This window comes from Mustela putorius, unplaced genomic scaffold (assembly GCF_011764305.1).
Source record: "Mustela putorius furo isolate JIRA1106 unplaced genomic scaffold, ASM1176430v1.1 tig00003937_pilon_pilon_pilon, whole genome shotgun sequence".
NCBI lineage: Eukaryota > Metazoa > Chordata > Mammalia > Carnivora > Mustelidae > Mustela > Mustela putorius.
The window spans coordinates 4835436-4849424 of record NW_025422082.1 but is presented as its reverse complement, the minus strand read 5'-3'; the positions used below and the strand labels follow the sequence as shown (position 1 = coordinate 4849424).

The following is a 13989-nucleotide window of genomic DNA, read 5'->3' as shown; positions in this document are numbered from 1 at the left end:
AGGGATATGTGCCAGAAGAAAAGCCACATTGAGGATACAGCAAGAAGGTGGGCATCTGCAAGCCAATGGGGAAGACCTCAAGTGAAACTAAACCTAACCTACCAACATCTGGATCTTGAGTTTTTAGCCTCCAAAACTCTGGGAAAACACATTTGTATTGTTTAAGCCATACACTCTGGGATATTTTTTAATAACAGCCTTAGCAAATGGATACACAGATCAGAACCAAATGAAACTAAATATACACTTCTAAATAATACATGAATCAAAAAGGAGGTCAGAAGAAATTAGTGAATTTTTTTAACAATGAAAATGAAAACATGCATATCTAAATATGATGGGTTCAGCTAAAGCAGTGCATGGCAGGAAATTTATGCATTAAATGTTTATATCGAATGGATAAGGAAGATGTGGTCCACATACACTATGGAGTATTATGCCTCCATCAGAAAGGATGAATACCCAACTTTTGTAGCAACATGGACGGGACTGGAAGAGATTATGCTGAGTGAAATAAGTCAAGCAGAGAAAGTCAATTATTATATGGTTTCACTTATTTGTGGAGCATAACAAATAGCATGGAGGATATGGGGAGATAGAAAGGGGAAGGGAGTTGGGAGAAATTGGAAGGGGAGGTGAACCATGAGAGACTATGGACTCTGAAAAACAATCTGAGGGTTTTGAAGGGGCGGGGGGATGGGAGGTTGGGGTACTGGGTGGTGGGTATTATAGAAGGCACGGATTGCATGGAGCACTGGGTGTGGTAAAAAAATAATGAATACTGTTATGCTGAAAATAAATAAATTTAATTAAAAATAAAGAAAGAAAAGAAGTCTCGAATGATCTAAAATTCTTCCTTATGTAATAGGAAAAAAAAAGGACAAATTAAATGCAGAGAAAGCAAAAGAAATTCTATAATCAGGACAAGAGCAGAAATCAATGAAACTGAAAGCAGGAAAGCCCAGAGCATCAATAAAGCAAAAGCAGTTTTTTAGGAATGAATAAAATTAATAAACTCAGTGAGACTGACCATGAGAAAAAGATGTAAATTACTAATATCGTGAACAAGAGAGGACATCACTACAGATATAAAAATTATACAGATTTTTAAAAAACAATATTATAGGAATATCATCAACAAATTTATGCCAACTTAAATAAAATGGACACTTTTCTTAAAGACACAAATTATCAAGTCTCACTCAAGAAAAGGTAAATAACCTGTATCAGTAGTAGTCCTGTATCTACAGGACTTCTCTACCTACAGAAGAAATTATACTTGTAGTTAAAAACCTTCCCATAAAGAAAATACCAGACCCATATGGTTTTACTGATGAGTTTTACCAAATATTTTAGGAAGGAATGATGCCAATTTTACTAAGACATTTTAAAAAATCGAGGGGTTGGGAATATATTATTTTATGTGGCCAGATATGCCCTAATAACAAAACCTGAAAACACATAACAGGAAAAGACAACTACAGACTAATATCCCTCATGGTTATATAGAATATAGAAATCCTCGAGGTATGTTAGCTTGTTGAATCCAGGAAGATACGAAAAAGATAATGCATTATGACCTTGCTGGGTTTATAATGGATACGCAAGACTATTTCAACATTTGAATTTCAGTCCATGTTAGTTACCATATCAACAACAACAACAAAAACTACATGATCCAGAAAAAAGAGCAATTGTCACACTTGAACTGTAGAACCAACAATTTATCTTCAAACAAACCTGAACGATGCCAACAGAATGATAAGGAGAGCACATTGTAGACATGAAAGCAAGGCCCACAGTTGTTCCAGAAAGTTTTGTTGCTCTGCAAGAAAGAAAAAAAAATTATATAACAACCTACGATTCTCAACTATATGTTCTATAGACAATCCAGAACTCTAAATTGTTAACAGAGAAACTCACATTGTGAATAATAACTTAAATATTTCCTTCAGGTTTTGACTTTGCATTAGGTTTTTTTTCCTGTATGCGATGGTTGTCATATCACCTAACTACAAGCACCTGGATATAATCATTTTTAATATTTTATATATGTATATCTTATTTTTATATTATTATTATCACATATGCTTTGTTTTAATTTATATTTTTCTCTCATATATTTTTATACCCATTTACTTTTGTTCTCTTTAAGCACTGTTTTAGCTATAGTGGGATTTGGAATTTGGACCCATTCTGAACATACTTGTGTTACAGAAGCATTTATGTTATTGAAATATTTGTTACTGAAAAGGAATTTGAACCACTTGCATTTATTTGCATAGACAGTTGGTTTTGTCTTTCATACTTTTATTTTTATTTTTTAGTTTCATTTTGTTTTTCTTACAATTCATAATAATTCCATGTGCTGCCTTTGTTATTATCCTGCTATCTGTTCAACATCCTAGCCCTGATTTGTCTGTAATAATTTGCAAAGAATGCAATTATTTAAAAAATTCCCGGGGCGCCTGGGTGGCTCAGTGGGTTAAAGCCTCTGCCTTCGGCTCAGGTTATGATCCCACGGTCCTGGGATCGAGTCCTGCATCGGAGACTGCCTGCTTCCCCTTCTCTCTCTGCTTGCCTCTCTGCCTATTTGTGATCTCTCTGTCAAGTAAATAAATAAAATCTTTAAAAAATTCCCTTAGTAGAGGCATTTAAATTAAAAGTTGAACTTATATTTTCCCAGTTATCATCCTCAAGAATGGGGACTATTGATTTTGCTATACAAAATAAGGAAAATTAGAGAACTTTTTCCCACTTTACATTTCCTCTGGAAAATTTTCACATATGTTATTTTGAAATGGTATTTTGCATTGTACATGATATTTTAAAGATTCGTGGCATTTATATCCTCTTTAAAAATTATATTATAAAATTATTGATACTTAAGTCTGCATTTATGTAGGTTTAATACTCAGTACCAGCTCATTTAGAATAAGTAAAATCTTCTCCCATTTTGTAGTTAGCTATTTTGGTTCCTGTTTTCAGTGGTTCTTACCTGGTTATGCCTAGGTATAGACATATACCTTTTGTTAGTTTATCATGTAAAGGCTAGAATTTTCAATTTAAGAACTTTCAGTGAAAGGACAGTTATTTCCTTCCATTGTAACTTTTTAGTGCCTTTATTTTGTTTATTCTAGTCTAATCAGGAAATCTACTCTTGATATTGGATTGCCACTTAATGCCCTCTTTAATGTCCATTATCCAGTTACCCCATGTCCTACCTAACTACCCTCTAGTAACCCCCAATTTGTTCTCTATACATAAGAGCCTCTTATGATATGCCTCCCTCTGTTTTCATCTTATTTTACTTTTCTTCCCTTTCCCCTATGTTCATCTATTTTGTTTCTTAAATTCCACATATGAGTGAAATCATATGGTATTTGTCTTTCTCTGACTGACTTATTTTGCTTAGCATAATACTTTCTAGTTTTATCCACATCATTGCAAATGGCAAGATTTCATTCTTTCTGATGGCTGAGTAATATTCCACTATGTGTGTATACCACATCTTCTTTATCCATTCACCTGTCAATAGACATATGGGCTCTTTCCATATTTTGGCTATTATGGATATTGTTGTTAAAAACATTCAGGTGCAGGTGCCCCATTGAATCGCTATTTTTTATCCTTTGGATAAATACCTAGTAGACACTGTGATTTCTAAGTTTCAATCATGGAAGTCTTGAAGCTTTCTCTTGGTCCTCTTAGAATGCTTCTTCTGAGGGAAAATTAGTCCCCTTGCAAGATACCCAGAACCCTGAGCCTGCCATGCTGGAGGCAGTCAAAGGAAGCCACATGAAAGCGGTAGATGCAGAGATGACCAACCAGGCCCTGTGCCCCAACTATACCAGGCAGGAAACAACACACTCAAGAACATAAGAAGACTTATTTTAAGTCAGGAAGTTGTAGGCTGATATGTGTAGTAGATAATCAACACAGAGTATTAATTAATTCTTAATTCCTTTAACAACTCCTGTTTTGTTAGGAAGTAAAACTTGAATACTTTTAAGTCACTTCTTGCTGCTTCCTTCTATCTGATTCCAGCTGCAAATTACCCAGCAGAATTTTTTCCAGTTCTTTTGAGGCATACCCTCCGCAGTCTTGTCTAAATTATAGTCACCAGATTTACTTCCTGTTTTTTTTTTTTTAATTAGTCATTTCAGCAGGAGGGTAGAGGTATGGGATTAGAATATAATATGCCATTTTCTTTCAATCCTAGAAGTTTGTCCTGACTAGTGCTTAAAGCTAATCAGGTCTTTTAAAACATTGAATCGAAATTTCTCTTGTCATTATCTAAACCTATCTTTCCTTTCTGTATACCTAATCAAAACAGACAAAATTCTAATGAATCATTGCCAAATTGTTAGCTTTTCTTTAAAGATGGAAAAAAAAGAAATACTTGTAACAAAGGTAAGAGCATATTCACCATCAGAGTCAAATTATTTTAAAACTTTTAACTCCCTTTCCCTAAGAAGGAAGCCACTTCCTCTTACCCTGCCTCCTGAGATACCACTTGCTTTGCCAAGTCTTTGGAAAGTTTCTATGCTAAATACCATTTAACATACAAAGGAGGAAAATCTATACATACGTGATTAATTGTGCAATATCATGACGCTTTCTTCTTCGGAGGACACTTCCCCTCCATTTAGAAAAATTTTCCAAGGTGAAGCTTGCATTTGGACTTATCTTTATTTTATCCCCCTCATTCCAGATTTCCATACCAACTAAGGCCACGTGAGTATCGAGCTTTTTATAAAGCTGTTCAAAGAGAGTACATGTCAAAGGAATTTGTAATGGTGATAATATCTTCCAATATTTTCAGTGTACTTTAGATTTTTGAACGTATTAACAGCAACACTGTAAACACTTTCTTTCCAAACATACTTGTATAATGGAAGTTACCACCTCTTTTATTAAGGCAGACACCCTTAGATATTTCAGGTCTGAAAACTCCTCTCTCTCTTTTTTTTTTGGAGGAAAGTTCCTATAGAAACAAAGTTCTCTTGCTTGCAATCTCAAGAAACATATAATTTTCTGTTAGTAGTTTATTACTATGACTTCAACTTAAGTGTATCTACTCAAATGCTTTTTAATGTTCTCAGAGTGATAACATTTCAAAATTAGCAAGGTTGACCCAGTGCTGGTTTGGACACTGATTATAAAAAAAAAAAAAAAAAAAAGATGTTATGAAAAAGTCCTTCACCTATGAGTCACAAATAAGTAAGTGATCCTCTAATTCTTAAACCTAGACTGAACCAAATAATCTATAATGCACATGGATAATCTCCAGAAATAATGAATTAATCTTATAAGTCAATATGTTTACTTTAAAAACAAAAGTTTAAATTTCTACTATAGTTTACAAAACTGAACAATGTTGGTCAGATGAACTTCCAGTCATTAGATGAATGAGTTCTGGGGATCTAACATATAGCTTACTGGTGATAGTTAATAATATCATCTTAATTATTTTAACATTGGTGAGAATAATATTCAAACGTTCTCATCACAAAAAAGCAACGGCAACTATGTGATGTGATGGAGGTGTTAGCTAACCCATGATGGAAATTATTTTGCATGTAAATATATCAAATCAATATACTGGACCCCTTAAATTCACACAATTTATAGGCCAATTATATCCCAATAAACCTAGAAAAAAAGCTGCACAGTGACAGGTTTTCTCATGGGCCAACTTCCTGCTGAGAAACACAGACATAGCTTTAAGTAGTTTGGAAAACAATAAAAGCATTGAGGAATGCAATTATCATCGAAAGAAAAGTCAGAATCTAACTAGAATAAAACCCTCCCTTTGATGATATCCTCAACTTCCCTCTTTTGTTCTTGCTTTATTTGACCAATCTGACAAAACTCCAACCCTGGTTAAAACAATTCCTTCCTCGGTCTCTCCTCATCATGCCCTGGAACCCAGGAGAAAGCACACTATGCTGACCACTTTCACTTGGAAGCCATGACTACTAACCTCAAGTGGTGGTTACCAGTCTCGGCAAACCTGCTGCATTTCCAAAATCCACTTATTACAAGAGGCTTCTGCACATTTTTTTCCATGCTCGCTCTTCTCTTTTAGAAATTGTGACACTTTCTAGTAAAACCTCACTTCAAGTAGCTGCCCCTGCTTCCAAATTCACTCAGAGTATAGAAGCAACCAAAAGAGAACATCCACAAGCTCCCACCACTGTCTGCCTACTATGTATTTATTTATTTATTACATGAATGAATGCTGTGAGCCCAAGGCCACCTTCTCCACTCATGCACTAGATCTCCAGTCTATTCCCAGGTCAAGGAGATTATTCCAGCAATTCTTCCATCTTCCTTGCAGTTCTATGCTTAACCTTCCACAGAATCGTTCCCATCAGCATGGGAATGACCAGATGAGATGACCTATCAGGGCGGGGGGGACAATTTTTATGACCCCCATCCCTATCACTTATTCCCCATTTCTCTGATCCCACTTATAGCAAGAGTTCTGAAGGGAATTTTCTGTGTTGTCTCTAATTCTACTTCTTATTCTCACTGGACTCACTCTAATCACACTTGTACTCTTACAGTCTTACAGAAACTTGCATCATCCAGGTGACCAAAAACTTCTATCTTGTTAAATTCCATGGCCAATCCTCAGTCCTCAGAAGCACCTAACATCATTGATTGTTCTCTGTCAGTTTCTCCTACCTCTGATATTTCCTCAAAGAAGCACTTCAAGGACCTATTCTCAGTCTCTGTCCTACTTATTTAGACCCACTCCTTCAGTTATCTTGTAACAGGATTGGAAAGCTTCTTCTGTAAAGGTCCACAGAAAATGCTTCAGACTTTGAGTCTGTGTGGTCTCTGTCCTATCTACTCACCACCACTGGCACTGTAACTTTAAAACAGCCACAGACAATGTATAAACAAATGGGTGTGGCTATGTTTCATTAAAACTGCTTTTAAAAAGGCAGCAAGCCAGATCTGGCCACAAGCTACACTTTGCTGATCCATGTCGTATGCCATCTGTATGTGTTAAACCCTTATGGATTTATATCTCCACCCAGACCTTGCCCCTGAACCCCATCAATCTTGTATATCTAGCATTTTCACCTGGAAATTTTTTTTTTTTTGCATCCATGAATCTTCTCTTCTATTTTAATGATCCAAAATTTTATAATGTCATAACCCGACACATGTTACTAGGTGCTGGACATGAAGAAGACATTGTCAGTATGTCTACCGCTCATCTTAGGAAAACTTCTTAGTATTGTTTCTCTGATTTTTGAAATGTAAAGTCTCTAATATTTTCATTTCTTAAATATAAAAATGTAACATGAAACATGTACACATTTAAAAAAATTAGTCATAGAACACTTTTAATAAAAATCAACAATCCACTGTCATTGTCACCCCCACTAAGAAACAATAATATTTTCATTGAGATATAATTGACATATAACATTATATTAGTTTTAAGTATACAACATAATGAAATATTTATACAAAAAGAAATGTCAAAGTGAATGTGTTCAAAATGGAAATCCTCATTTTCCATCTGAGTCACTATCCCCCACCATGTTACCCATTCTTAATGTTGCTCAGGTCCAAATCCTTGATGTCACTTGTTCTCCTTTCCTTATACTTTTCACCTCTCATCTACCTCATCTACCCTGACGACTCAATCCAGAGATCAGCTATTCTCAATAGATCCACTACCACTGCTTTTTCTCAAGCCACCATCATCTCCTGCCCTGAATTAGGGAATAACTCCCCTATCTGGTCTTATTTCTGCCAGTGGCTTTCCTTCAGTTTGTTTCCAACACAATCGCCAAGATGATCTTTTAAGAATACACATCCGAACATGTTATACCTCAGCTCAGGCTCTCCAATGTCGTCCTTGCCTGTGAAGAATAATAAAGTCCTTACACAGTCCTACCAGGACTACAGGTTCTGGCCACTACTCCCTGTCTGATGTCATCAACTTCCACCCTCCCACCCTTACTACATGCCAGCCACAATAGCCAACCCACTGTTACTCAAATATGACAATCGAGGTTCTGTCCTTAGAACCTCACTCTGCCTTGCACACCCTCTCTTAGAGTCAGACTCTTACCTACATTCCTTTCCCTACTCAGATGTCACCTTGGACACCTTGGACTTGAGCTTTCCTATTTAACATACCACCCAAGACGAACCTCTCTTTTTTTTTTTTTTAATACCACTTTATTTTTTTTAGCACTTATAATCCCCATCCTACATACTCTTTATGTGGGGTGTTTATGTTCATCTTGAACAAGAATGTAAACTCCTTGAAGGGACATTTGTCAGTTTTTTGTCTCACTCTATTTCTGTCACCTAGAAAAGTTCCTGTCACAAAGGTGTTCAATAAATATTGCCAGTTCTTGGGGTTCTTTAAGAAGAGTCAGAATGATCTTTGTGGTGAGAAGACAAGATGCAGATGATGCTGGTCATTGAATCCACCTTCATTTTATCTCTATCCTTAGAGAATTTGCAGGCTACCACAAAGTGACTCACCGTGTAAGTAGGCAGACTAACGGTATATCCAACTAACAAGGCACTAACAATTAAGGTTTAAACAGAAGAGATACAGAAATCATTTTTTAAAGATTTTGTTAATTAGATGACAAAATCATCTTTACAGACCAAAATCAACATCTTTCCAATTGAAATGGACTTTGAAATCCAAAAAATCCAAGTTCAAATCTTAGCTCTACCATTTCCTAACTTTGTAATTTTAGGCAAATTACTTTGCTTCCCAAAATCTAATTATTTAGTTATAAATTAGGTTTAGAAATATATAAATTATATATATATAATATATAAATACATATAATATATAATAATATATAAATTATATATAATATAATATATATAATATATAAATTAGGTTTAGTACATCATCTCACTGAATCTTCAAAACAACTCTCTCAGATTCAGTGAGATGATGTACTGAAAGATACTACTGTGCCAGAGTTTGGTTGATTTTGTTTGTTTTCCCATGTTCTCCCATAGATTGGCTTTCTGTTGGGAATTGCTGGTCTGTGATGTCTCCCCAGGCTTTAAAAAAAACAAAAAAGCAATTCAAACAAAATGACCTCTTTCTTAGATCTTCATCAACCTGAGAATAGTGTGGCAGGTAAGGGAGAAACATCTCTATCATGTAATATTAATATTTAATTAAATAGCAAAATTTCAAGAGCCAATCAGCAGTATTATTAATCTGGGAGTATTGACTTTCTTTCCCTGCTTCACAAGCATTCATAGATCCACCCAATGACACCGCCTCACAAATTATTAAATTCCACTTGAAGTATACCATACCATGTTGACATAATTGGCCATTTCAAACACCCTCTTTCTTATTTCCTCTGGATCTTGGTTGTACTTTTTAAACTGAAAAAACAAAAACAAAAACACAAAAAAGCCAACTATGACAAAATATGGGCACTGTCAGAAATGAATATAATTGGAAGGTAAAAAAAAAAGGCAACTTCAGTTTATTTTACTTCTCAGTGGTTATAATTAACAATCAGTTATAAAAATTAACAGTTAAAAGGTAGAAGCAAAATGCTACCTTTGACTAAATTAACGTACTTTCAGAGTAGAGATGATGTTTTACCCCTGAAATAGTAGCTCAGTAAAGCTCTAAGGAATTATTAAATATATTTCCATTTAAATTCTATGGTTTCATAAGCTGTGCAGAATTGGTGCAAGCAACAGCTTATTCATATATATACATATATATATGAATGACAAATGGTAAGTGCATGTAGTATAATGAGAGGCCAAGCTTTAGGGCCTGAACAAATTAACTTATTCATATTATCATAAAGCAAAGTTTTCCCTTTTAAGGTCATACATATGAACCTTAGATTTCCAAAATTTGAAAATGCATTCTTGTAAAATAATATAAACAACAAATATTATCCCCCAAAAATATTTTCCAGAAGATTCCGTTCATCAGTCTTATACATTTACCATTTCCTGATGAAGATAAATTCTAACTTTCCAGTGATTTAGCTGCTTAATAAAAGACAAAAAGAGAAATGAATTTAACTGGAAACTAAATTTGGAGACAATAATAGAAGATAAAATGCGAAAAATTCACTTTATGCATAGGTATACATTTCTAAGAAGAAAAAATCCTGTCTAATTATATGTCAAATTTCCTAAGATCAGAACAATTCATAAAGAAGAAAAGCTCATATTCATGATTTATCAAAACTGATCTGTATATTTAATATTTCCCATAATAAATACATGTAGAAGGGGATTTTGAAAGACACATTTATCTGTTATAATTACCTCACTATTATCCAGGACCAAATAATACTCTACGTATTTCTTATGTTCCAGACCCTTCTGGTCTTTTGATTTCTGTAATAAATACAAAAAAGAAAATCACTAAAACAGCATCATTCTCCTTGAGAGTCATTCTTTTATTTGAAAAGTGTAATTTTGGAAAAGATTGGTTGATATCTGGCAATAAAAGAAAACATTACCATTTTAACTCTTAACAAGCAGAATTAACTATAGACAAGGCTCAGTGTATCAGAGCTAGAGGGACATGAGCAACATTCTAGTCTGACTCTTTCATTTTGGCAGAACTTAAACTAATAGGTGTGCTTGAACTAAAACCAAAAGCTTTCAGGATGCCTGAATGTTTCATGGGTTAAGCCTCTGCCTTCAGTTCAGGTCATGATCTCAGGGTCCTGGGATGGAGCCCCGCAAAAGCCTCTCTGCTCAGCAGAGAGGTACTGGCTGCCTCTCTGCCTACTTGTGATCTCTCGCTGTCTGTTGAATGAATAAAATATTTAAAAAAAAAAAAAAAAGCTTTCAGATTTTTTGAACAATGGGTTTTCTCCGCTATGCTGCCCTGAAATAGAAAAACTCTGACTTCGGCAACCTCTTAGTGTTTTCTAGTTGTAGTTGTTGGTAGTGGTGGTGGTGGGTTTAAGCGGCCTTTATCCCTCTCCTAGTGAGCACCCCCTTCCTCAGCAATGGTGCAATGCCCAGACCCATCATGGCACCCAGTCTGCTCTTTTCTCCTCAGGCAGAGCTGGATCTCTTTCCCACATTCCAAGCTTCCCTATTTTCTGTTCCTTTTTCTCCACAAAACAAAACAAGACAATAACAACAACAAGAAAAGATATATTTCCTAGTGGATTATTCCATTGAAAAGTAGCAGATACATTATTCATACTAAATAATAAACTATCAAAGTTTACTATGTTGCATATCTGGAAGGGCTTGTCTTTTTTTTTTTTTTAATTTTATTTACTTATTTGCAAGACAGAGAAAGATAGCATGAGTGGTGGGAGGGGTAGAGGGAGAGGAAAAGAAAGAATCTCAAGTTGACTCCATGCTGGGCATGGAGCCTGACTCAGGGCTCAATCCCACGACCCTGAGAAACCAAGTCTGATGCTTACCAGACTGAGCCACCCAGGCACACAGAAGGGGTTGTCTTTTAACAGAGCAGTAAGCTTCCATTAGCAAGAACACATTACTGAAAGTAGACTTCAGGTGTAGTCCTCTAGGTAAACACTTCCTTCCCAGTCTCGGAGCAGTGTATTCACTAGCACTTACTGGACACCAGGGGTGCTAAGAATAAGGCAATGAAACATTCTTGGTCCGTGGCCTTAAGGAGCTCCCACTAGGCAAATAAGCATGAGTGAATCAGGTGGTGATTAGTGCTGTGAAGAGGAGTACATGGAGTCATGTGATACTGAGTACCAAGGTAGTTTTATAAGAATAGGTGGTCAGGGAAAGTTATAAGGGTTTGGTCATGCAGCAGACATATTAATGAGAATATTCTCATTAATGTTCTCATCAGGCAAGAGAAGATAAATTGGAAGATAACTCCAGCAGAGAAAAGAAATGAACAAAAAGATTGTGAAGTGAATTGATATTGGCATGTTTAAAGCACAGAAAAATTGTCTGTGTTTGTCAGAACATAATGGGGGAAGTTGTCCGTAGTAAAGGAGTTGAAGGAAAGGAGACTACAGAGGGAAGTGGGGCCCTAAGCTTACAGGGATTTGCAATTCACTGTCATCCCTCCTCTGTTTGACCTCCATATATTAGAGGCCCTCATAAAATCTCAGCCATGGGTCCCATTCTTTATCTACACATTCTTCCTCAGTAATCTCATCCTGTGTTATGCCTTCTTTAAATAGGAACTCTGCACTAATTGCCATCAAATGAGTATCTCCAGCCTTGGCCTCTCTTCTAAAGGCCAGACTGTTACAATTAATACCTATTTCACGCATCCATTCAAATGTCTAATACCATAAACCTAATGTGGTCAAAATAAAACTACTGATTCCCAAACCTCAAACAAAACCAGCTTCTCCCTCATTCTCCCCAGCTCAGTTAACAGCACTACCATTCATCATTTGCTCAGGCCCAAATCTAGAATTTATCCTTGATTATTTTATCCTTCATCCCTAGGAGTGAGTTCTTAGTGGGATCCTGGTATCATATCACTGGTGGAATTTAAATCCACAGCAAACTGAACCCAAAAGAGATATTCTTTTGTTAAGACAAATTCTGCCCAGTGCTTGTGGATGGTGAAAACATTTAGAAGAGATGACTGGATATAAAGCATCCCGTGAAGAAAATGAAAGCAATTATGGCAATGACTCCCTATGGTTTCAAACAAGCCATATTCATTTTTCTTCTGTGACTGGAAGCTGAACTCATATATCTAAGAATATCCTCAGTTCCTCTGCACATATCCTGCCTTTATTTTTGCTCACTGTTACATCCCAAGCACCTATGGAAGTACTTCAAGAAAGAAAACTATTGAATGGATTCATTCATAAAGACAGCAGGATATTTTATGTGAAAGTAATAATACTTCATACCTTTGTTGTATGTTATGGTATTGTCAAAGTTGCCTGTTCCCAGAGAGCAAGCATTATATTTATATTTCTTTTTAACCTTGGCACATTGTTGTTAATAATAGTTAATGCACAAATACTTATTAAATAAATCATCAATGTACCACAAGGTTTTAGTGTCTCTATGGCCTACTATAATACTAGTAATTCAACCAAGACTATAAAGTTTCTGTTAATTGTAACTACTAAGACTGGAACCCAGGAGAGCCAGGACAGGATACATGAAAGCACTGCAAATAAAATATGAAAGTATGCATACCACCAGACTGGTGGCAGGTAGAACCATACTCTGCCGAGATCCGTGTGCCCGTAGTATGTCATCTGTCCCACAGGTGCTATTAGTCTTTTCCTCTGGATCATAACTGTAGAGTGCATGTTTCTGTCCATCCTGATTTGTAGGGCTTAAAGGTTCAATGAAGTATTTTTGATCTCCCTGACTGAAGTAGCCCCTGAAAAACATGAAAATCCTGACTGACTTCTTAAAAAATATTCCTGCTTTTGGGTGCTATAGACTTACAGACTTTAAAGAATTTCCAATACCAAATAATTTCAAGTTCATGGCAGTAGAATATAGTGTAACTTTGCAGCTAAAGATACACTTAGAGATGATCTAAACTTAGTTTTTCTCTGAGAAATCAGATTTCTTGGGGAGAAGTGACTACTATAATGTTACATAGCTAACTTATGTCAGTGCTGACGCTAGAATGGAAATTTCCTCATTCTCACCCAGTGTTCTTCCAATCTAATACCTCATCCGCTCTAAAGGTGCACTGAAAATGAAGACCTTGGGGTCTTATAAATAAGACTTAGGATTCTGGGTCTATAACTTCTTAGATGTGATACCATGGGAAAAATACATAAACCCACACTGCCATAGTTTCTGGAGACCTCTATAACATGAGAATAATACCTACCTAATAGAATGGTTATAAAGATTGAAGGACATCATACGTAAAGCACATGATCAACAAATATTACCAGATTTTCTCAGTTATCTCTGCTGAAACTCCAAATTAAGATACATTTAACCAACAGTGAGGGGCACCCATTATTCATTAGCCCTTGGATTAAGGGCAGAAAA

At 35.7% G+C, this 13989-nt stretch overlaps 1 protein-coding gene across 1 annotated transcript in view; it reads right to left on the bottom strand.

Annotated features, from left to right (window-relative positions):
* Positions 1-13989, bottom strand: part of ADAM28 (ADAM metallopeptidase domain 28) — a 78037-nt gene that overhangs the window by 45538 nt on the left and 18510 nt on the right. The window contains exons 6-10 of the mRNA XM_013061835.2: positions 13168-13357; positions 10315-10386; positions 9331-9402; positions 4592-4761; positions 1741-1825 (exon numbers count right to left, since the gene is read on the bottom strand). Of these exons, the coding sequence (XP_012917289.1) occupies positions 1741-1825; positions 4592-4761; positions 9331-9402; positions 10315-10386; positions 13168-13357 (589 nt within the window). The remainder of the gene's footprint in view (positions 1-1740; positions 1826-4591; positions 4762-9330; positions 9403-10314; positions 10387-13167; positions 13358-13989) is intronic.